The 25,605-nt window shown below is 36.6% G+C and overlaps 1 protein-coding gene across 1 annotated transcript; it reads right to left on the reverse strand.

Moving 5' to 3' along the window:
- Nucleotides 1–76: 76 nt before the first annotated feature.
- Nucleotides 77–25,541, reverse strand: zgc:174164 (uncharacterized protein LOC570656 homolog). The gene is made up of 22 exons (XM_051915415.1): nucleotides 25,403–25,541; nucleotides 24,055–24,164; nucleotides 23,895–23,971; nucleotides 23,749–23,809; nucleotides 23,537–23,613; nucleotides 21,711–21,894; nucleotides 21,561–21,623; nucleotides 21,398–21,469; nucleotides 21,061–21,230; nucleotides 17,477–17,564; nucleotides 15,105–15,235; nucleotides 14,343–14,514; nucleotides 11,846–11,935; nucleotides 8,820–9,015; nucleotides 8,549–8,654; nucleotides 5,795–5,978; nucleotides 5,411–5,497; nucleotides 5,151–5,256; nucleotides 4,919–5,060; nucleotides 3,172–3,268; nucleotides 2,812–2,858; nucleotides 77–737 (listed from the first exon to the last, which is right to left on the reverse strand). The coding sequence occupies exons 1-22, from the start codon at nucleotides 25,458–25,460 to the stop codon at nucleotides 680–682; spliced, it is 2,376 nt and encodes a 791-aa protein (XP_051771375.1). The 5' UTR covers nucleotides 25,461–25,541; the 3' UTR covers nucleotides 77–679.
- Between the last annotated feature and the right edge of the window lie 64 nt (nucleotides 25,542–25,605).

A 25,605-nucleotide genomic window follows, 5' to 3' on the forward strand; every position in this document is an offset into this window, starting at 1 on the left:
AATTTCTTATCAGTAACCATCATGATAACATACTCGAGGTATTAAAGCACTTGAGACCAGCGCAAGAGATAAACCGTTTAAATACAGAATATACTTTATTATTCTCATTTTGACATTTATGGTACATATAAAATACATATAGTGTGGTTAAAATTACAAATGTTACAATTTAAATCAAACTAATTGTACTAAAATAGCTTATCTAAATAACAAAACATTACATTATTTAAAAAGAAAGAAAGAAAGCAGTGAACCTTTATTCTGAATGTGACTAAATAGGCAAAATGTCTAACATATTTCTAGTTTGATGTCCTGGATGAATCCCTGAACTGAACTCAGGATTACAGTGCAGCTTAATCTAGAGATGAGTTCTCTTCCCAAAAGCAATAAGTATTAACAACTGTCATGGTGTGTTCAGAGTACACTGTCATCGCTCAATATAGGAAAATAATTATAAATCTCTGTAAACATTTTTTTTTTTTAAATTACAATAAGCAGCATATACTTTTTCCTGACCAGTTCAGAACAGCATCGGTCCTTCATCTATTTTAAATTCTAGAAAAGGTGACAACAATTCAGAGCAATTTGCAGTTTGCTGCAGACAAATTCTTTGGAAAAGTGGGTCAAGTAAAAATGTCTCTTAAAATACAAAAGACAACAACTGTCCAACATCATGCCTTCATACTGGTACTTGGGTCTGTCTGGGTGGGATTGGTTTGGGAACTCCTGGTCCTTGTCTGTAAGGTTAAGAAGCAGGTCAGGTGATGATAATCAGAAACATTGTTGTACTCAAATGTAATAAAAGAGGTTATTAAAATGAAAGAAGTTTTCAAATTTAAGTACATATGAACTAGATTTTTCCACATTGTTTCAAATGGTGTTTGCCAGTGCAAAACCTGCCACAGCAAAGCAAAGGTGTTTCTACGTGCTTGCTAAGGTGTTCTGATTGGTTGTAAGTGTGTTGTTAAGTTGTTAAGCATGTTTCTATAGGAGAGATGGGCAAACTCGGTCCTGGAGGGCCACTGCCCTGCAGAGTTTAGCTCCAACCCTAATAAAACTCACCTGCCTGTAGCATTCTAGTAATCCGTAAGGCACTGATTAGCTGGTTCAGGTGTGTTTGATTAGGGTTGGAGCGAAACTTGCAGGGCAGTGGCCCTCCAGGACCGAGTCTGCCCATCCCTGTTCTAGGGTGTTTTGATTGATTGATTGATTACTGCCCCAATTCTTTAATATTCTGGGTATGGCTAGACACAGTATGTCTCACCATTAAAATTTTTAGACCCACTTTATATTAAGTGTCTTTTTCTTTTAAAATAGCCAACAGCTTTTCGATTTAAAGGTTTAGTTCACCCTAAAATGAAATTTCTGTCATTAATTACTCACCCTCATGTTGTTCCAAACCCGTAAGACCTTCGTTCAGAACACAAATTCTGAAAATTCTTCGTTCGGAACACAAATTAAGATGTTTGTTGATGAAATCCAAGAGGTTTCTGATCCCCAAGAGGATGCAACATAATTACCACATTCAAGGTCCAGAAAAGTAGTAAAGACATCGTTAAAATAGTCCACGTGACTGCAGTGGTTCAAACTTAATCTTATGAAGTGACGAGAATACTTTTTGTGTGCAAAAACAAAACAAAAATAATGACTTTACTCAATTTCTTGTTTTCCCTGTCATTCTATTAAGCCGTTTACATTGTAGAGACAGTGCAGCGCTTCTGTGTTCTACATCAGAACGCCAACTCATTATTAGCCGGCCCTTGCGACAGCATCACACGCATGCGTCGTGCTGCTCACGTGAACAGCATCGGCCAATACTGAGTGTTCTGACGTAGAACCTGGAAGTGCTGCACTGTCTCTATAATGTGAGCAGCGTATGAGAATGACAGGAAAGAGAAGAAATTGTTATTTTTGTTTTGTTTTTGCGCACAAAAAGTATTCTGGTCGCTTCATAACATTAAGGTTGAACCACTGTAGTCACATGGACTATTTTAACGATGTCTTTACTACTTTTCTGGACCTTGAATGTGGTAATTACATTGCTTTCTCTTGGGGATCAGAAACCTCTTGGATTTCATCAAAAATATCTTAATTTGCGTTCCGAAGCTGAAGCTTACGGGTGTGGAATGACATGAGGGTGAGTAATTAATGACAGAAATTTTATTTTTGGGTGAACTAACCCTATTAAGTCCCAGCCTAGCAGATCCGCATTTGACTGCTTGTGACGGTCTCAGCTGTATTAACCTTGTAAAGCATAACAGATGAAATAATAGTAAGAAAAATCTCATTTTTAAAAAACAATCTATCAGTTTATTGAACCTTTAGACGTTGTACGCACTGTGGCAGATCGCATGACACTGACACAAACCAGACTTCATTCGCCCCAATGGAAAGCATATTTCCGCTTTCTGAATCGTTCCCTATCCCCTATATAGTGCACTATGTGCCATTCATCATAAAGAAAATAGTAATTGTGTGAACAAGTGCGTGATTTCAGCCGCAGCTTCTGTTTATAGTGTAAAGGCATGACACTTCAGATAGAGCATGTGACTGGACAGAAAATCTAATGAGAAGCTGAAGTGCAGAATGATGTCATCATTGATCCATGTTGACGGAAATGAGACTGAATGTGAATTTTGTCATCATTTTTGAGCACACTAAAAAGCTTATTGATAATCTTAAGGCTAACATATTCATATTAAAAGCCAAAAAAACTTAAATTTTGATTTCATGGGGACTTTAAGACACGTCCAATAAATCAAAAGTGAGCACAAAAACATAGGTTGGGTTAGATATTTCTAGTAACATTACCTTGGTTGAACTATTGAGGTACCACCTGGATATGTTGGTTTATTTGGCTGAAAGAAAAAATAATTGAGCAAAGTTACTATAAAGATGATCATCAGAATTTGACTTACTATTAACATTTTTTTTTAAATGCCAAATTAAGTTTTATTTAGTGAGGTTCATTAGAGTAATGTATGTGCTTTGTCAGGACAGTGGAATTGTGGAAATGAAAGCATGACAATGAATTTATCAGTAATTTCTGGCTGTCTCTAAGAAGAGCTCATGTGTATCAGTGTATTTGTAGCCCTGTTTCTATTGTTAGGGTTAGGGTTAACACATTTTTCATCATTATGGCGAGTTGTGTGAGTGGTCTGCTGTTTGAACCTCTGTCATTGACTGTGGAGTAGACACTCTTGTTGTATTTCCGTTTGCCTCCACATTTGACCTGGCATTCGAAGAACCATTTGCTGCATTAGTCGACCTGTTGTAAAAATATTAAACAAAATATCACGTCAGAAGATTTCACAACAATTTTCAAACATTTTTTATTCTGTGTTTGTTGACATGAACTTTCCGTCTCTGGTTGAGTTCACCAATCAGTCGCATTGCAATGTTTTAAACCTGCATCTTTTTAAATGCCACTCGCAATCCAACTTAATGAGGAACTACATGTTATGTGTATTTAAATGAAGTCAGTCAGTCACATGAAGTCAGCTTGAGGCTCATTACAGAATGTGCCGGATTAACAAACATCAATGTATGACATTTTTATCCTTCCCACAGAAAGCAATGGTAAAAGTAGATTTTATTTAAAAGGAATGTGTATGTTTTCTAGTCTTCACAGCAGCAGAATCTTTGGGAATTTTTTAAACCATGGGTTGCAAGTATGAAAATGTTACTGGTCTATGTCTTTAGGCATATTTGTGGGCACATTTATATACATAAGGTGCAATTGCTTCAGCAGTATTTTGTGGCCGTTACCTGATTTTTCTAATAAAATATGAAATATTACAACATCCAAGATGGAACATAAAACACAAGTTCCAAGACTGAAGTGACATAAAAAGAAATAGCATAATGCCTGGTACACACTACACGATTTTAACTCGCTGTCAGTTTTTTGGAAATTGCCGACAAATGCCACAATTCTTCGTTCACGTGAGTGGCAATCGCACAGTGTGTATTATCAAAGACAAAATCTGAGAGAAGAGTTGGTGTCATTTTTAACACGCTCAAATGTATCTAATGTGATAAAACAGCGCTGCGTTACCCCACAAACGCTTGACGGGAAGAAGCGGAAGTGGCGACTGTGGCATAATAAAAGTTTTGTTGCTTTCGAGCCGTGTGTCGTGCTTGTCTCTCATCAGCAACCACTCCAGCGGCCTCGTTCAGCTCCCACAGCACTCGGCGCTGCTCTGCTTCATACTGCAGTAACGTTAATAATCTCATTCATGAATATGGTTTCTGCCCGAGCCCCATTGGATTCTTTTCCCCTGGCTGTGAGGTAAAGATAACATCTCCCATGATTCCGCGCTCAATCTAAGCTTCATCAAGCTATGCTTTTGTTTTGAACAGGAGACCTCTAGTGGTGAAAAATTACATATTGTGCCTTTAATGCCTTATTCTGCATGACCATATTCTATGTCCCTAAATCCTACCCCATACCTAAACGTAAATGCTACAACAACTACCTTACTAACTATTAATTATTATTAAGCAGTAAATTAAGAGTTTATTGTGGCAAAAGTCGAAGTTAATAGTGAATATGTGTTCCCCATACCGAAGTGTTACCCTTCTTTTTCGCTGCAAATCGACACACAGACAATGTGGATCACAAACTTCTTGCGGGCTATAATTTTTAACAGAAAGAAGTCCAGTCTTGCGTGAGAACTCCTGTCTCACATATGATCTTAATTTATTTTCTATGTCACTAGCTCTCTAGTGTGTTTGGTTGTGAAACGTAGTTTGTAGACCAGACAGAATTGTCAGTGATTCCACCTATTGAAATGTGTAATGTGTGAATCCCTGTCACTGATCCATTGTATAATGTGGACACGAAAGCAACTAAATGAACAGCAATCCGACAACTTTGAACTCTGAAGTGTGTTTCTGGTATAAGTGATTGATGGACCTTTGGCGTCTGGACGGACAACCCTTGATGCAGCGGTTGAGACTGTCTCTTCTGAACACGTAGAGCAAAACGATTATTAGGACCACCAAAATTGGCACCACCAGAAGAAAGAAGATCAAGAGTCCATCTCTCAGGGAGTAATCTAAAAAGAAAAAGTTTGATGTAACCATTTAAAAGTGTCAATGTGTGTTTTGTTCATTTAGAGAGTGAGACAGTATGAGTGTGCTCTTACCGATCTGTGCAGGGCCGCTGTCGATACTTCCTCCCCTGCCAGCTTTGTCACAGTTGGGTGGAGCCCAGCCATTGTTACAATGACAATGGAATTGATCATTACACACCTGTGCAAAAACAACACACCATTAAAAAAAGGGAGAGACTTGATGAATTATATAGTGAAAACTGGTCTCTACATTAAGTGGAACTGGCACTGATTCAAATAAACACCAAAGACCAACATGGATTTAAAAAAAGAAAAGGTAGTTAATAACTTACTCCATTACTGCTGCAATTTCTCTGGGCGTCACATTTCTGACTCTGATCCAGAACTGAAGAATTTAAACATGTAAAGTCCAAACACACCTGAGAGACAGAGAGAAATACAGGACTCAACTGTTTGTTTAAAAGTTATAGATTATAATAAAATGAGAGTATCAAATTTAAAAGCAAATCCAAACAGTACATATTATGGAGGACACAGTTTAAAATTGGTTCCAGTGTCCATTCAAAATCATAAATCTGTGCTATAGTCTTACTTTCATTCAAGCTAATTGTCTCTTTATTTGATAAAAATATGTCTGAAATGTTCCAATACAGGTAGAAGTTTAAAAGCCTTCAAAACGAATGACTTGTTTTTTTTTAAATACTCTCCATTCTAACCTTTCCAGGAGCGCAGACCGAGCCAGTTTTGACATAGGCTGGATCTGGCACATCCGGGCCCAGGCCGAAGTTAGCGTTCATGCAGGTGATTGTGCCCCCCTCTATTTTTACTACACTGACCGTCGCTCCTAACGGTGGGTTGTTGCTGTCAAATACACATTGGATTTTCCCACACATAGCGTTTCTGTAAAGACACAAAATAAATTCAGACAGCTCTTTAGTTGAATAAAGAACACAAAGCAAAATGAAAAAAACAACAACAACAAAAAAAAACTGTTGGAATAGACAGCTGGGTTATTTTGCAATAACAACATATACCTTAAACCTTGTCTTCCAAGCTAATTCCACATTCATTAATAAAAATAACTGTTTAATAACTACAGTCAAACCAAAATTTATTCAGACACCTTGAACATTTCATTAATTAATACAGTTTATTCACTATAGTTTAAAAAAAAAAACGGTAATAAAATATGGTAAGATCTCAGAGTTAAACTGTGTCTGAAAAATTAATATTAATTATGTCAGATAACACTTAAGCAAATCATGGTCAGGTCAAAGTGTCTGAATAATTTTTGGTTCCAATTTTTATCAGTTTTACTGGTAGTCCACTGTATGAATAATTTTTCTGTATAATATGTCACAGTTTACTTTATTTTGCTATCCTCACTTACATAAATGAACTATAGTGTCCTGCACCCACTAGTAAAAATATATCAAATATGTCTGAATAATTTTTGGTTTGACTGTATATAATAATTATATAATATTTAATCACTGATGTTTTTAATTAAAAGAGAATAATAACTAAAAATGTGTCATCAGATATAAAAAATATGAAAAAATACTGATAATATATTATATTTTCTCACACTCTCTGAGAATTTAGCTAAAAAGGCTATGTGGTCTTTTCAAAGAAGTTTGGAATCTATAGTCTGTGGCCAATAAAATGCTGATAAACAGTATCTATTTGAAATAAGCACAATATGGAATTCAAAATATTGTGGAAATTATTTAAAAACTTGAAATATACACTGCCCGGCCAAAAAAAAAAGTTCGCTTTTTGGATTTAAAGGTGCAATATGTAATATTTTCTGTTCGCTAGAGGCCTATTCAAAACAAAGGCGTAGCTTGATGATGCCAAGTTTGAGCGTGAAATCTTAGGACATGTGGTCTTCACCTCAACAGCCGGTGGAAAAGAATTGGGATAAGACTCGGGAAGAAATCATGTTCATGGATGCGATTATTAACGTTACTGTAGTATGAAGCAGAGTGTTGTGGGAGCTGAACGAGGCCACTGGAGCGATTGCGCAACACACGCCGCGAGCAGCAGAACTTTTATTATGCCACAGTCGCTGGCGCCGCTTCCGCTTTTCTGGTCATGAGTATGAGGTAACACAGCTCTGTTTATCATATTAGATACATTTGAGTGTGTTGAAAATGATATTATTACGTTATGTGCGTTTGTTCGGCGGCTGCTGTGAGACACTGTTGCACACTGCAGTAGGATAGATCAATTATAGAATATCATATTAAATGCTGGATGTCTTGTGTTGATAAATGGCATGCAATCTATTTTAAAACGTATTGTATGATGGAGAAAATGCTGTATTACTGTTACTAAAAATAAAGCTGCATCTGATTATGCTATGTTAGCTACTTCACAAAATAGTGTTTTTCTCTGAGGCATGGTAAAGCATGGTACTCGCAAAAAATCAAGAAAATTAGATTTAAACAATAAGACTAAACGTGTTGAGCTATATAACAATAATTAGTTTTGTCTATAAATATATCAAAACAGTTGTTCCCTTGCCTATTAAAACATGTAAATATTAAAGCGTCTTTGGTGTTTCCATGGTTTCTACAAAATAAAACCGGAAACCGAGGTTAACGCGGGTATGACGCAATTGACAGGCGACTCCTCACACGTCCCGAAGCCTTGGTTAAAATTGCAATTTTCCTCACGATTTACAAATAGTTGCAAACATTTGGGATATTGTAAGTACTCAAGTGAACAAAATATATAACACTGGCCTAGTAGTTTTTGGATATTTTACTGCAAAATTCTTACATATTGCACCTTTTAAATAGCCAAAAGAGTGCTTAATAGTCTATGATTGGATTATTATGTTTCTAGCATGTTATATGTTTAGGAACAGTTCTTTTAACACTAAATGATGGAGTGTGTAGCATTTCATTACTTAAACACTGTAGGAAGACATATCATGGCCTCGAGATTCATCAGGCTCAAACTGTGAAAGAATGGTTGGGAGGGAGCATGAAGAATCAATTTCACTCATGAACTGGCACCTCTGAGTCCAGACCTTAAATTCACTGAAAGTCTTTGGGATGTGCTGGAGTAGACTTTACAGAGTGCTTGACTCTTGCATTGTCAATACAAGATCTTGACCAAAAATTGATGCACTGTTCTCTTGATGGAAATAACATCACAACATTTGTTTCCATCAAGAGAACAGTGCATCAATTTCTGGTCAAGATCTTGTGTCTAACATAGAGAATGTGTCTAACATAATTCTGGTACAGTACAGTCTGGTACAGTTTTGTTAATTGTTTACCATGTGTGTTTACCAAGAAATATATATATATATATATATATATAAACTTTCCATTTGAACTATTTTGTTTTTGTTTTAAGTTTTTAGAGAATAGAATCAACCACACAACCATATTTGTATTTTTTAATGATGTAAAACAGGCATGTTTTGGCTGATGAAAATGAAATGAGGTACTCACCGCACTTCACAAGGTTTCGGGCTAGTCCCAGAGTATCCACAGTTTCCAAACTCATTGCCAAGAGTATTAGCATGACTAAAGCACTTATCATCTGCTGTAGTTGCCGCTACAGAGAAGAAAAAAAAAAAATTCACACATGAATTCAACCATACAAAACAAGCTTTGTATAAAATTTTGAAAAAGCAGCATGTTTGGCCGCATAATGACAGACAGAAAGTGACACATGATGGCCCAGTATGTTTGAGATAAAACTCTCTACAATGAGAAGTACCTGAGCCAAAAAGCTGTTTGCACTGATAGTCAAATGTCTGGCAGCGGCCCTCAAAGCAGAAGGCTGTGTCACCGGCACAAGGGAGGCCGTCCATGATGTAGAAATCTGCTGGACAGAATGGAGACGCTCCACCGCAGAACTCCGGCAGATCACAGGGGTTGACAGACGGTCTGCATGGTGTGCCAGCCACATTGATCTGCTCACAGTTAGCCAGTGTTATACATGCATTCAAAGGTCTTTCTCTTTATATCACTTGTTTTAAGAATAAATAATTTTGCAATTTTGCTTTACAGGTATATGTATCTTGTCAAGATATTTGTATCGGACCATAAGATATTCATAAATGACTTAAGAATTTTTTTTTTTTTGCAGTACAAGTAAATGAATAGAGGGTTAAAGGTGAAGTATGTCGTTTCTGTGACACTATTGGCATTGTAATGAGTTTTTGTTTAGTTTTCTTTAGTTGAATAAAGAACACAAAGCAAAATGAAAAAAACAACAACAAAAAAAAAAAACTGTTGGAATAGACAGCTGGGTTATTTTGCAATACCAACATATACCTTAAACCTTGTCTTCCAAGCTAATTCCACATTCATTAATAAAAATAACTGTTTAATAACTACAGTCAAACCAAAATTTATTCAGACACCTTGAACATTTCATTCATTAATACAGTTTATTCACTATAGTTTAAAAAAAAAAAACGGTAATAAAATATGGTAAGATCTCAGAGTTAAACTGTGTCTGAAAAATTAATATTAATTATGTCAGATAACACTTAAGCAAATCATGGTCAGGTCAAAGTATCTGAATAATATTTGGTTCCAATTTTTATCAGTTTTACTGGTAGTCCACTGTATGAATAATTTTTCTGTATAATATGTCACAGTCTATTTTGCTTTATTTTGCTATCCTCACTTACATAAATGAACTATAGTGTCCTGCACCCACTAGTCACATAATTCACAGGGCATTCTATTGGCATTGTAATGAGTTTTTGTTTAGTTTTCTGTTACGTTTGTGGATTTATTAAATACTATTTTTGTAACTCATCTCCTTTGTCGTATGCATCATTACAGCCTACGTGACAGCCTTGCAACTGCCCCTTTTGTGTGCTGTGGCTCCCCCAACTCAAACATCACAAATACAGCTCTTACGGGTGCTTGTCAAGGCATGTCTTAAAGGGTTAGTTCACCCAAAAATGAAAATTCTGTCTTTAATTACTCACTGATATTACTGTTGCTGTCATCACAAAATATTATCATCATTATTATTATACATGCTATTACTACTTACATACTTTTACTATTACCCGTTTGTCATTTCTGCTTATTTTTTCATTGCTGTTACTATCATTGCTGTTTTATTGTTGTTTTTGTGTTTTGTGTTCACCGTATGTTGTATGTTTTGCACTCCTAATAAAAAAAAAATAAAAAAAAAAATGTTATGAAGTGACGAGAATACTTTTTGCGCGCAGTGTTTTAAAATCGGCCATCAGTAGATATTGTTGAATAAAATCGATATTTTGTTTTTTTTGGCGCACAATAAGTATTCTTGTCGCTTCATAACATTAAGATTGAACCACTGTAGTCACATGAACTGTTTTAAATATGTCTTTAGTAGCTTTCTGGGCATTTGAAAGTCTAAATTAACTTGCTGTCCATGGAGGCCTCACTGAGCCATTGGATTTTATCAAAAATATCTGAATTTGTGTTCCGAAGATGAACAAAGGAACGACATGAGGGTGAGTAATTAAAGACAAAATTTTCATTTTTGGGTAAACTAACCCTTTAACAGGTAAAAATGTGGCTACTTCACTAAATGACTCAGCATATTAGGAATACTTTTATCTTTGTTGCTATGTGTCATGAAAACGCAATTGAGCAGGTCGAGTGTCTAAATAAACCCAACCAAAGAATCTGCACCAGGCACATTTTTGACGTGCCACAACTGTTTGAGGCTCTCTACACATCAAAGTAAACATAAACCAGCATATCTTTCTTTCTGAACTGGTGCATGATTATGCTGTATGATAATGAAGCATCCATTGTAGTGTGTTGCATTGCAGTGCATGTGGTGCTCAATGCAGAGCCAAATGACATCCAGCTCCCCCTCTCTAGACGTAACGGGTGGAGTTTATGCTAATTAGGTTTAGGGATAGGGTAAGGTTAAGCCCAAAAAGTACTTTGACCCTCTACGCAGTGTCCGTATGATGCAATTTTCGTCATCAAGGAAGGTCTGCGGACATCAGCACACCCTGTCCGTGTGCAATTTTTGAAACCGCATGTGCGACTTGAGTGCTTGAAAACAAAATCCACTGGTCTTTCCGCTCTCACGGACAAAGGAGTATACTTTGAAAGGCTCGCACGCTGAACTGTGTGCGAGACGGAGCAAAACGCAGAAAATGAAGTATACACGGGCCTTTAGGGTGTGGCTGGACCTTTAAACTTCACCCATTATGTCCAAAGAGGGGGAGTTTAACATCAAGCTCCACCCATTGCCTCTGCAATGAACAGCCTCTCTCACAATGCCACGTTCGTTTTGACATGTTTTGAGCTGTTTAATCTTTGAAGGTCTAAATGCAGCGAATTTTGGCTTGCACTTCTGAAGCTGCATTTTTTTCTCATGTAATGTGTCAGCCATGGTCCCACACCAGCTAAACACCCTCTGGCTCCATCTGATATAGTAGCCACCGCCCCAAACTCTCACTATAGGTTGTGCTGAAAAAAGACTGACGAACTTGAGCGGACCACTCTTAATGTTGTGATGGTGCTTGGGAGGCTCAATATTGACACTTTTGGGGGAGATAATTTCATGAATGTCATACTAATTCTAGTCAATGTATGATAAACTGTGTTAAGAGAATGCGTATTAACATTTTAAGAAAAATCTTACATATTTCACTTTTAATGTTTGGCTTAGTCTGTAGTCATTATAATTAGCTTTATATAAAACAGTATTAGTATTTAATATGTTCATATTTAAATAGCTAGATCAACGTGTACGTGTGTGATGAGGGATCTGACCTGACAGTTTTCACAGCAGCTTCCTGCGGCACAGGCCGAGCCCTTAGTGAGGGTGCATGTTTCGGCATTACAACACTTATTATTACACTCCTGCAACACAAAAGAAAGACTACATTCAATACAGCAAGACTGAAAAGGTCAGTAGTGTGTCATACAGCAAATCAATTTCATTTTTAAGATTACAAAGTGTCTTTTGTCTTTCCTTTAGGTTTTAAATGATCAATGATCATAAAAACAAATGGGAAAACCAGTTAGGTCACACTAAAGAAAACATGAAATGACAATCAAAACCCATTTAACTTCTGATTCAATGGATTTTGTGGATTATGGATTCATCCATCATGAGAATTGGATATTGTAAAGTGAGCTAGGATGGTAATGGTTAATATTATTTTTCCTGCTCACACATCTCTAGTTGCTTCAACAAAAAAGGATCATGCTCAAAAGTGGATCAAACTATTACATTTTGATAAACTATTATTAAAATAAGTATTTTTAAAAAAAAAAAAAAATAATAAATAATATGCACAAATAGAAAGTAAAGTAGGCCCATTTGGATTTCATGTTGACTGTAACACTCGAACTATGGGTGTCTAAAGCAATTTATGGGTGACGAGTGGTCTTATAATACATGGTTGTCAGGGTTTTTCCTGCATAGAGAATTACGAGGCGGTCGCCTCCGTCAAATTTCGTGCCGCCCTGTGTACATTCTCGAATCGTTCCGCCCCTCTCCACTGCAGAAAATGGGGTTCCGTGCCGAAAAGATCGCTTTCACTCCGGCCCTACAACTTGCTGGCCTCGAACAGAGCCGCTCAGGACATTCTGCCAGAGCGCACAAAAGTGATGCGTGCCTTGCGTGGATCGCGGTTATATCCGCATCAGATAATCCGCCGGGTTGGGCCGGCCAAGTAATACAAAATAACATTCCAAGTAATTGCAGGTGGATGAGAGATAAATCATTAATGTGTTCCTTGCGTTCATTTGGTAAAACGCAAGGAATGCGCGTCACTCTTTTACTTTCGTTTTCAACGACAACGCATTTCTTTTCAGGGAAAACCAATCAAGGAAAGCATATGCCTAGAGCACCTTCTAGTGGTAATTATATAAAACATAACCATGAGATATTGCTTAAAAACTTAACAGCTTTAACTAAAAATATACACAAGCTTAACAGAAATTATTCTGATAAGAGTGCTTTTTCAACAATGATGTAATGAAACAGTGACAATTTTAGTTTGAAGGTAGTAAAACCTGTGTTTATAGGCTATTAAGGAAATGTAATTTTGCCAGAGAAGAACTTTTATTTTAGATATTTATTTAAAAGCAGCCTACTTAAGTGTCATATGTTATTACATCATCATGCTTAACACTAAGAATTTGAATAATTATTTTGTGATGATCAGGTGCAGATATCTAAATCAGAGAATATCGTAGGTTTGGAAAGTTGGCGGGTGGATGATTTATTTTTAACAGCGGATTTGGGCGATGTTAGAGCTGATCCGCACATCTCTAGCACACAAGCCCTATAGAGTCCCCTTTAAAGTTCAGGTACAAGACTTTTTCTTTGTTCAGTTTGCACACTGAACATGAGTTGGAGCTCCTAATTTTGAACTCTCAAAGTGCTCCAGATTAATAAATTTATCTTTAAAATGTACAAAATTTTCTAATGGGTGGGCATGCGCCCAGACCCCCCTAGAGGGCCAGAGGTTCAACCACCACAGAAAACACACAATCCTGTGGGAAAGACTGTATATATGATAGTGTTCTTTAAAATACAAATCTTGTTCTCTTAATATTAAAATACCTAAAATACGTGCTTGTAAAAGTGTTTTTTTCTGCCGTGATCAGGATTTTACCACCTCCGCCTCATTTTGAGCCAGGAAAAACCCTGGTTGTGATGAGAACATAGACTGTAAAAAAGATGGATGACGTTTCTGCACTTCCTTCCATGATGGAAAATACTTGCTAATTAAAAATAAACTTATTTGAAAAACAAACATTTGAACATACATCAGAGTGATAACTACGTAAAACGACAGAAACCATCTGTAATGGTGTTATTTTTTGATTTTTTAGTTTTGCTCACATCCCATTTGATTACATGGAGAGGATGGGGTTTATGACCTATACTGTAGCCAGCCACCAATAGGGTGATCAAAATGTTTTGGATTCACTTTTCAGGATGTGTGCGGCACACTTGGATGAGAACAAAAAAAAAAAAAAAAAAAAGAAAGAAAGAAAAAGAAACCTACAGATAATAAAGCATAAAGTAATAGGATAGGGTAATAAATCATGTGTAATAAATTATTTTTTTAAATAAAAGTGCCTGGAAACTGAATACATTGGAAATAAAATTAATTATAACTCTAAATATTGATAAAGGAACATAAAAAAAGAACAAAAAACTAGAAGCCCTTGAGACTGAAGTCCTGACTGCGTACCGTTAAACCGCAAGCAATTTTTTTCCATTAAGCCTCTGAGTTTTAAAAAAAAATACCTGAGGTGTGCCACAGTCACACTCCTCTCCACTCTCCAGAATGCCGTTCCCACACCTGGGCACTGTGATGATGTTGTCTTGAGAGGGCTGGTTCCTCAAACACACCCCACCACCTCGCAGAATCAACCTCTCAAAATCGTTCGCACTGCAGTCACTGAATTTAGTCCCTCCACTGCATTCACACCCAAACACAACATCAAACCATCAAGAACAGCAGGAAATCAAGAGGTTTTTGTACTACGGTTTTCTCTTATTAAAGTCAAAATTAAATGTTCTTCACCCATTTTACTTTCATATGCAGATGCATTTCTGAGTCAAACAGGACACATATTAAATAGGCATCTAGAGATGTGCATTTAAAAAGTCAAAAAGAATTTCATGTTAGAATTACATTTTACTTTATTATTTATTGTTTTACTTATTTTGATTAATTGTTTGTTATTTATTATTAATCAAGAAAACAACATTACATCGATTAAAAACAATGTGTAAATACAATCAGAAAACTATCTGGCATATTAAGGGTAACCATTGGTATTGTTGTAATTCTGTATTAATTTTAACAAACTGTATTGTTTAACATACTTAAAACTTAAAGAGAAGATAAAGTAAAGTAAAATTCTGTCACCATGTCATTCCAAACCTATATGAATTTCTTTTTGTGTTCCACAGAACCAAAAACAAAAATAAATAAAAATAAAAATATTCACACATATAGTTGCACTAATGGAGGATTTATATGAAACAACAGCAGTCACTGACCTGTTAGTGGATGCCATGATGCAGCTCCCACTACAGTTACAGCCGCTGATGTCATCATGACTCATGCCCAGGTTATGTCCCAGTTCATGAGCAACCACCGTAGAGAACGACTGCAGAGCGCTGTTACTAAACTGTGATGATACAGTTGAAAAACAAAGGAGACTGAGATTAGAGACTGTTTTCTGGCAAATTACACACACCTAAATATATTTGAGGCAAGTATGTGAAAGCACAGACAATTAAAACAATTAAATGAAATAAACATTTCAATAAAGATTTGGTCACATTTTAACATCTTCAACCCTGTAAAGTCTGATATGAAATAATAGTCAGAAAAAAGACAAGTAAACAGTCATTAATAAAAATAAAGAACAAATAATTAAACTACAAGCAAAAGAATTGAACTGTTTTGAATGCAATTTGTATTGTGATCGGAAACAACTTTATTACATTATTATTACCTAATCAGAAATAATAATTAAAAAAAAAAAAAAAAAAAAAAAAAAAAAAATCACAATGCCGGCTCAACATCGTGATGTCTGTCAGCCATCGGCGATGGACGATGGCATCATCTATCAGCCCAACCCTAGGCTGCTGTCACTTTAAGAGATGCACGGATCCAAATTAATGATACACATGCGTTATCCTTCTCTACTGTTTACATTCACTTAAAGGAACACTCCACTTTTTTTGAAAATAGGTTCATTTTCCAACTCCCCTAGAGTTAAACAGTTGAGTTTTACCGTTTTCGAAACCATTCAGCCGATCTCTGGGTCTGGCGGTACCACTTTTAGCATAGCTTAGCATAGTTCATTGAATCTGATTAGACCGTTAACATCTCCTTAAAAAATAACCAAAGAGTTTCAATATTTTTCCTATTTAAAACTTGACTCTTCTGTAGTTACATCGTGTACTAAGACCGACGGAAAATGAAAAGTTGTGATTTTCTAGGCCGATATGGCTAGGAACTATACTCTCATTCCGGCGTAATAATCAAGAAACTGCTGCCGTATCATGGCTGCAGCAGGCGCAATGATATTATGCAGCGCCTGTGACTTTTAATTTTCCGTCGGTCTTAGTACACGATACAGAACTTAGTAACTACAGAAGAGTCAAGTTTTAAATAGGAAAAATATTGAAACTCTTTGGTCATTTTTTAATGAGATGCTAACGGTCTAATCAGATTCAATGAACTATGCTAAGCTATGCTAAAAGTGGTTCCGCCAAACTCTGAGATCGGCTGAATGGATTCGAAAATGGTAAAACTCAACTGTTTAACTCTGGGGGAGTTGGAAAATGAGCCTATTTTCAAAAAAAGTGGAGTGTTCCTTTAAGCCATAACTGAGTATGTTTACTAGGATACTCGACAATGCGGCCATTTTGAGATAAATTTGTGTGAATTTGTCTGTTTAAACGCAAGGAGACGTTTGAGACAGCGCTTCAGATGTGCACACAAAACTTCCTACACAGCGTACGAGTTCTCTTTCGCGTCATCTTGTGCTTGAATGCTTAAACTGGCAAGGCTTGAAAACGCGTACAAATGAGAAACTTTCATGACCATGCAGCACTTCCCCGATCGGGACAGTGACAGTTCCTTCAACTGTCTGGAATGTCTTTCATGCTAAAAGGCGCATCTGTATCCACCATATTAAGCACTGAATAAATGACAGGGTACCCCACTGTCGCGCAAGGTAAATAAGAGGACGATATCTAGTGGAGAAGACTAAAAATAAGATTAACGTCAATCAGATATTATGTTCAATGTTTGGAAATAAATACGGAAATAAATACGGAAAAAGAGATTGATTCATGGCTATTGGGAATCGATATCAAATCGACCACATTTTAAAAAACGATTAATCGAAAAATCTTTTTTTTTTTGCCCAGCCCTAAAAGCCTGATGTATCATTTGATACATTTTAAACATGATTTTGATACAAAAAAAAAAAACAGAAAGACATGCTGCTTCAGTCCAGCAAGTGTTCATGTTGAAAATATTACTATATAAAAGTTATTCTTACATTTATTTTATAAGATTTCAAAGCAAAAAAAAAAGTACCACAACCTGAATGAGGATATACAATAATACTAAAAGGCTTTTTACTTGCTAAAAAAAATTATGATCAATTATAAGCCTTTATTTATAAGCCTTTTATTATCAATTATAAGCCTTTTTAGGGGTAATTGCTTCTCTTCCTTCAGGCAGCCAGTCTGCAAACATGCCTTTTCATCAATAAAACATGCAGGTTTTAGATTACTGCCTTCAGAAAACTGTCACCCCTGAAGGCTTCAGAATACTTAAGAACATTCTAACATAATCAATAGTTTTATTACAATAGTAAAAATGACTGATGCAGTATAAATGTTCTAACCGTACTGATTCCTCCACCGTTGTTCACAGAGCACACAGTCCCTACAAAGGCCATGCCGAGCACACCTCCAGGGTACGCTCCTGAACCTCTTTAAGAAACAGAGACACAGATTATGTTACATGTAACATACAGAGGTCTGGCATCAACAACATCTGGTGTCATCTCTGAGACCCAAGACAAATTAAATTAAATAAGAAAGACTACATAGTATACTATCTGAGTAGACACTTCTTTCGAATGAGTACTTGCTTTGTGATCGTTAAAAAAGTATGTTCTATATAACATGGTTTTTTTGTAGTATGAATGTAATCCAGACATACAACATTCAAAGTGTGGGGGAAGTTATTCTGAAACTGTAGTTTAGCAAGCTAAAACTACTCAAAAGTTAAAGTACTTCAGATACAGTCAAGCCACCCTTCTGAAAAAGTAGTTAGCTACATTACAAGTTACTACCAAAAAGTAGCCAGCTACATTGAAACTACTTAATGGAGCTTTCAGAATTTACTGTAAACAAAGCCACACTCTGAGACGTCTATCAAGAGCTGCTTCATTCTGAAACCTGCAGCAACAGATTTAATGAGGTCACAGCCTATGCCATGTGATAAGCACAATAAGCTATTTTGATTTCTGTTTGATTGACAGATGCTTTGCAAAAGCAATGGCGCAAAACACAACGTTAGTGATCTTTTAGGTTAATTACAAAACTGTGACGGGACAGATAAACTATGGTGGGTCATCATTGTAATTAAACTTGGAAATTGGCTTTTGATATAGAGAGTGCAATAAAGCAGGATAATCAATTTAAAAAAGCTATAATTCACCTGTATGTTCATGAAGTCTTCGACACAGGCAGCGTTTTATTCTTTGGTTTGCATAAATTACATACAAAAGTGTAACCTTTACTAGTCGATTCATGTGAAATCAAGCCACTCCTGTATGTCCTTTACATAATCATCAGACAATCTCTTCTCAGTGAACTCTAAAGCCGCAAGATGTGTGATATAACAATAGATGGCAGTAATGCACAATTTTAGTTTGTGATCTAATAAGACGACGACGCTGCGCTGCTTTAAAGGGGACCTATTATGCAAAATTCACTTTTGCATGGTGTTTGGACATAAATGTGTGTTGGCTGTGTGTGTACACAACCACCCTATAGTGATAAAAATCCACCCACTCCTTTTTTTTTTAATCCCCATAAATCATAAGCAGTGTCTGCCAACGACCTGTTTTCAGCCATGATGCTAATGTGACATCACATTAGCCACAGGCCCCGCCCACGACCGCTGACTGACAGTCCTGCATTACCATAGTTTCCGAAAAATAAACTTTAATGATGAAAGAATAACTATGCTATCCGTGAGAGTGATCACGATATAGATGATAATCAAAACCAAGCAGATACCTTGGCTGCGTCTGAAAACTGGAAAATGCTGCCTTCGGAGGACACATTTCAAGGTAGGAAGGCATCAAGGCGCGTCCTAATCAAAAGTTAGCTTCACTTCCTGTCTCATGAGATACCTTCATCTAATCGATTTTTGAAGGCAGCATAGATGTATCCTTCGCTGCCCTTGATATCCCACAATCCTGTGCTTTCCATTCTGTGACAATTGAGCTAAAAAAATAAAGATGGCATCCAAAAGTTGCGTTTGCTGGTCAGTTTGTGTGTAAATGTATGTTTTTGACCAACATTTTCCACTTTTGATGTCATTTCTAGCGAGAAATTACTATTGTAGTAATTAAATATTTGTTTAGTTCTCAACAAAGCTTGCGCTATTTTGCTGTAGATCATTAAACTGTTACATTGCCTCAGAAGTCCGTCCGAAATCAGTTCCGTGAGGTGCCTTCATGCACAAACGCTGCCCTACAAGTCATTGCCTGATAAGGCAGCGAGGCATCGAGTCAGCTGCCTAGGTTTTCGGATGCAGCCCTTGTTAATATTTGGCAGAGAATCCGATTGAGGCAGGCTGTAGAGAGGGGGCGGGGCACAGCAGCTCATTTGCATTTAAAGGCACATGCACGAAAACAGCCTGTTCTTGACTGTAGTCAGAAATGGGTGTTTACAACATGAATTTATAAATGATCTATGAGGTATTTTAAGCTGAAACTTCACAGACACATTCTGGGGACACCTGAGACTTAAATTACATCTTGGGCATAATAGGTCCCCTTTAATGCATTGCAGGTTCGGCAAAACGCAAAAGGGCATGTTGCTTTTGGTCGCTCTACACTGTTACTTGCTGGAAAAAGCATAGATATGTATACAGATGCCAAATTCAACCGTTTCGACCTTTGGTTTTACTAATGGCCAACACATGCTCATTGGAAAAATGTGCCTTTTGCAAAACTCAAAACACGTACCAATACATACAAATCACTGCAGTTTCCAGTTGAAATGAACACTAGAGGCAGTTAAAAACAGCAACAACTTTTTTTGCTTTTTCATACAAAATTATGATTACGGGGCAGATTATCGATCAATAAAGACTTATTTTTGCATGGTTCTTTGAACAATACTATTTTATGACCTCAAAACACTTTTACCATAGCCCATCATTTGTAAAATAATACATTTTGACATTTGCATCACATAACCAGCTCCATATGTGTGGCTTTTCTGATATATCAGACTTGCTCGGTAGCTCACCTAGATGCACTTGGCAATTGTGATTTTTCAAATAGTCTATTCTATTTCATCATTAAAATCCATTTTCACATTCATCTTGGCAGAGGGGGCAGGGTAGTCCAAATAAGGGGGAAACTCCCCCTCACAACAACCCCCCCACACACACAAACACAAACACACACACACACACACACACACCACTGACTCACTGGACAATGTGGACATTTTTTGAGACTCGAACCTGAAGGTCGCAAGGTTCGAGTCTCAGTACCGGCAGGAAATATAGGTGGGGGGGAGTGACTGAACAGCACTCTCTCCCACTCTCATTACCCATAACTGAGGTGCCCCTGAGCAAGGCACCTAAACCCCAATCGCTCCCCGGGCACCACAGCAAAAATGGCTGCCCAGTGCCCTGGGTGTGTGTTCATGGTGTGTGTGTGTGTGTGTGTGCGTGTTTTTGTGACATATCAGGACACAAATTTGTATAATCAAAAGGCCTATAAATCATACAGAATGAGTTTTTTTGAGAAAGTAAAAATGTGCATAGTTTCATGTGATGGGTAGGTTTAGGTGTAGGGTTGGTGCAGGGTGATAGAAAATACGGTTTATACAGTATAAAAACCATTACGCCTATGAAATGTCCCCACAATTCACAAAAACAAATGTGTGTGTGTGTGTGTTCAGTACTCAGTGCTGTGTGTGTGCACTTGGACGGGTGAAATGCAGAACACAAATTACGAGTATGGGACACCATATTTGGCTACACATCACATTTCACTTTAAAAGAGTTGCGAAACATGCCAGACACAACATATCATTTTGCAAATGTCGCCACAGGCATATTTTACCAATGAGCCTGGGTTGCTAATGCCAGATGAGGGAGTCTTCAGGAAACAATCATAACCACATTCTAGCAGCTCAGGAATGAACAAACACTTCACTGAATAGGAGTACTTACACAACGAGGTGCCCCACATCATGCCTGAGTTGAGGTAACAGTTCTGATTTCCTCCACTGCACAAACCTGCCCAACACTTCCCCAGCATTGCCTTCCACACTAAAGGGGTTCTCCTTGTCAAAGATCTTCAAGCCAATCAGTGATATCCGGATATTCAGCTCTTTGTAGTACTAGAGTGAACATGGAAACAGCCACAAATATTTCATTACATCAGTCTATAAACAATTATTCACAAGAAAGGCTCTGCAATACAATACAACTGTCTTAATACATTATTGACTGAGGTTAGGGTTGGGCTTATCCTAACAATAACTTTATCTGTAGCTATAATTCTCACCGTATCCAGTAAGTTAGTCAATTGGACCATCTCATTACGCACAGCAGTTGTATTGCTGTTCTTTACGAGAAACTGAGAACAGATAAACACAGATTTCAGAATCAGCTGTATAATGATGAAAAAACTATTCCCAAAACACAGGCTTCTAATGGCTTAAACTCACCCTTTGGTTGTCAACCACTAATACCAATTCCACATATTTGGTCTGAGGTAAGTTTCGCTTTTTCTGTGGATTTGATAAATTCAATGTAATATCAAATATTGTGTTTATAGAACATCAAAATGTTTATAAGACAATACAACATTTTCGAACCCGTAAAAACATGGACATATCAGCGTAATGGGAGTGGTCCTCACTGGGAGATGTTTCACTGGCCACTCCACATACAAATGGCTCTGACTGACTGTCCTTCAACAGGAAGAGGAGGTGTTCATTGGCTTTGGAGTGCAAGATGGGTTCCAGCCCATAGCTTTCATTACCGACGAGAATGACCCCCCTGAAACACAGTGCACAAAAGCACACCAAGTTACAACCTAATGTTCCGTCCACCAATGACTGGTTGAGCAAGACAAAATGACAAAAGAAACCTGTCTGGTGTGGAGAAAAAAGGTGCGGTCACATTTACTATTGCTCTGCAAAATGTTGTGCCCGAAATCCAGTCATTTCAACAGAAATCTGTGCGATCAGGAGTTTGGCGTGAGGCGGAAAATTTCCCCATGCAGCTTCCGTTAGTGTTCAAATTTGTCACGTAAATTCGCTGCATTCACCAACAGAAAGCTGATTGGTTTTAAAATGACTTCTATGTGAGCTGTCCTTGCAGAAAATAATAAAAACTTTTGCTAATGTGTCGCTTTTAATGCGGCCTGAGTTTTTTTCAGATCTCATTCAACTTCTTTTCCCATCATATCACCTCTGAGAGGCATTTATTTTAAAATAAAAAATGAAGAAAAAAATTCAGAAAGTAGAAATAAAGTGCCTAACGGGTAGCAGTTGTTAACACGTTTAAAACCGTGGCTCCCTTCCTGGACCTTCAATTACACCTTTGCTGATCAGCAGGTTCAATATGGTTAGGGGTAGGGGATCGGTGTAAGGGTAAGCGTTAGGGACAGGGACAAGTAAGGTCCCAAAACGACAGGATTCATTTATGATTTTAATAAATATAACCATATAGACTGAATAACGATTTTACAATGTACTACAATACACTGAGGTTCAAATAGTATCTGCCACTATTTTCACTTAGTGCAAAGAAAATACTGATATTTTCACTTAATGCAAATGGGCTCTGCCTATATTTTATGCTTCAAACATCTTCCATTGCATTACTGGTAATTATGTTGGGTATAAAACATGAAGAAATGCATGCTATAATTTTTTGACTGGTTTACAAACAGTTGAAGTACACTTAATTTATTGAATTTTTATATAAGCACAGAAACAACTTTTTCTTAATAGGTCAGAGGAACATATCAATATAAACTAAAGAGAAAATGTCAAGTTCATTTCGAAATTATGATAATTCTTCTGCTTGTATAACATTGTGAACAAAAAGACATTAAGTACACTCATGCTCATGCTTAGAGATGCAAAACACCTTTCATATTTCTAACTTCTATACTAGTGTTAATGTTTAAGTTAAGTTTACATTTTAGATTGAAGAATCAACACAAAATGCAATGATCTGTTTGCACTGTAAAGATTGTTAGAAAAAACAGACCAATCACCATTCAGTATGCAAATAATTTAAATAAGGAAGACCAACTGCAATTATCTGCAAATTTAAGTTCGAATGGAGCCTGTAGGTTAAAGCTGAATAATTTTTTGGCTTTTGCTTTTCATCAGCACTCATCTGTGTGAAGACTGCACGGTGTACACGAGCGCCAAGACAACACTGTTGCCTTCCGCCACTGATCATAACAGCGGCATGCAAGCACTCAAAAGAGGTGGGAACACTATCGACGCTGGCAAAAAGTCCCACCCACAAATTACACCTATGAAGAAGAGGAGGTTTATACGGAGCTGCCTTGCAAGCACAGTAACCACTTTTAAAAAATGTTAAAAAGTTAAAAAATGATGAGGCACCCAACAAACTAGTACGACTACATTTTAGGTAGTGAAATTGTAAGCAGCATACATACCTGAGACCTTCACAGGTGCTGAGAGCTACGAGAGAGTCTTCATAACCCTCCACATACCCTTGATAGTGACAATGCTCCTGAAACAAAACCACCAGTATTAATACAGCTTGTTTTCCATTTCCTCATTTCCTCATTCTGAACCATACTAAAACAAATAGTAGCTAGAGGACAATGTCCCTTTCATTAAACTAAAACAGAAAAACAGGTCTTACAACTTTCCCTTTCTCCTGTACATCCTGAGAAATCACGACAAAGTTCTTCGATAAAAAGTCTCTGTAGGAATAAGAGATCAAATTATAATTTTTAATCATTAAATAAAGACAGAATATTTCAGCCAAAGTACTTCCAAAGTTCTTACGTGTTCTTTGTCAGATGCAGTATTCGTTCACTGCCATCGATCCTGACCGAGTATGTGATGCTATCAGCATGTCTATCCTGGAATCAGACACATCATTTTAAATCAGGGAGTGAACAACATCATAACTTACTTCCAGACACCATCACAATAGTAATGTTACCTGTGCAGGTGTGTGTGAGGGGTCTGCATTTCTTCTCCAGCGCTCATGAACCAGCTGAGGTTTAACCACATCATAATTCTTCAGGTATGACGTCTGGTCTGTGGTCTGGACTATGAAGGTATATGATAAAAGCAGCAAATAAACACAACTGAAAGAATATCTGAATAACTAGCTAAATATGGAAGTTTGATCATTTGCAGAAATTGATTTTGAGATTTTTCTTTAAATTAATTAACTAATCTTATAATTAATTATTAATTATCTATTGTCTATTGAAAGAAGTCTCTTCTACTTACCAAGGCTGACTTTATTTGATCAAAAATACAGTAAAAAGAGTAATATTGTGATATTTAATAAAATTGAAATATATTTTAAAATGTAATTTATTCCTGTGATAGCAAAGCTGGATTTCCTCAATCTTCAGTGTCACATGATTTTTCAGAAATCATTGTAATTTAGTGCTCAATTATTATTCATGCTCAATTATTAATAATAATTCTTTTTATTATCAATCTCGAGAACAGTTTTTGCTGATTAATATTTTTGTGTAAACTGTGATACATGTTTTTCAGGATTTTTTGATGAACAAAAAAGTAAAAAAAAGAAAAAAGAAAAAAAAGCATTTGTTTGAAGTACACATCTTTTGTAACTTTATAAATGTCTACTCTACTGTCATTTGAATCAATTTAATGAGTAAAAAATGTATTAATTTCTTTCTTTCTTTAAGATCTTACCCCAAACTTTTAAATGGTAGTGTATCATACATGGTTTCCAAAAAAAATAATCAGCACAACTGTTTTTAACATTGATAATAATAAGAAATGTTTCTTGAGCAGCAATTCAGCACATTAAAATGATTTCTGAAGGATCATGTGACTCTGAAGATGGCTGCTGAAAATTTTGCGTTGCTATCACAGGAATAAATTATATTTTATACTATGTTCAAATAGAAAACACTTATTTTAAATTATAATATATTTTTCACAATATTACTGTTTTTACTATATTTGTACAGTAGGCCTATACAGTTTTAGTGATTTCATGTAGTTTTTTGCTATACTGTGTTGGTAGCCTAAATACGATATAAACAGCTATTTTTAAACAAGTCCAAAACACTAATAATCTAATTAAACCTAATGATATTAAGTATAATACTGTCTACCAATACATTATTGTCCCTGTATGATTAATACAATCCAATACTGACTTTTTTGTAGTAGTTTTCTAGTTTGTTGTCGGGTAAACACGACGATTCTTTGTATGGTGATACTATTGACTATATTTGCACACAGTGTGTGTAATAAGTCAACAGTAAGAAAACAAGTGTAAATGATTGGATTTTTCTTACCTGGACAAATCGCAAAGTTTGTAATGATGAGAATGGAGATGTATATGTGCCGCGTCATGATGTTTCCCTGTACTGACTCTTGATCTCAGGTGAGCACGAACGAGGGGCGTGCACGAGCAGTCAGACAGGTGGAGCGACATTCTTTTATTTTTTTTCAGGCCCGCAACTATTTATGGATTTTATATTTATAGCTAAAGATGGTG

This window comes from Ctenopharyngodon idella, chromosome 12 (assembly GCF_019924925.1).
Source record: "Ctenopharyngodon idella isolate HZGC_01 chromosome 12, HZGC01, whole genome shotgun sequence".
NCBI lineage: Eukaryota > Metazoa > Chordata > Actinopteri > Cypriniformes > Xenocyprididae > Ctenopharyngodon > Ctenopharyngodon idella.

Coding starts and splice junctions, on each gene's coding strand:
- zgc:174164 (XM_051915415.1), bottom strand. CDS start 25,460: ATGACGCGGCACATATACATCTCCATTCTCATCATTACAAACTTTGCG. Junction 11,936..14,342: donor GTGACTGTGGCACACCTCAG/GTATTTTTTTTT, acceptor TTTGTGTTGCAG/GAGTGTAATAATAAGTGTTG. Junction 8,655..8,819: donor CAAACAGCTTTTTGGCTCAG/GTACTTCTCATT, acceptor TCTTCTCTGTAG/CGGCAACTACAGCAGATGAT.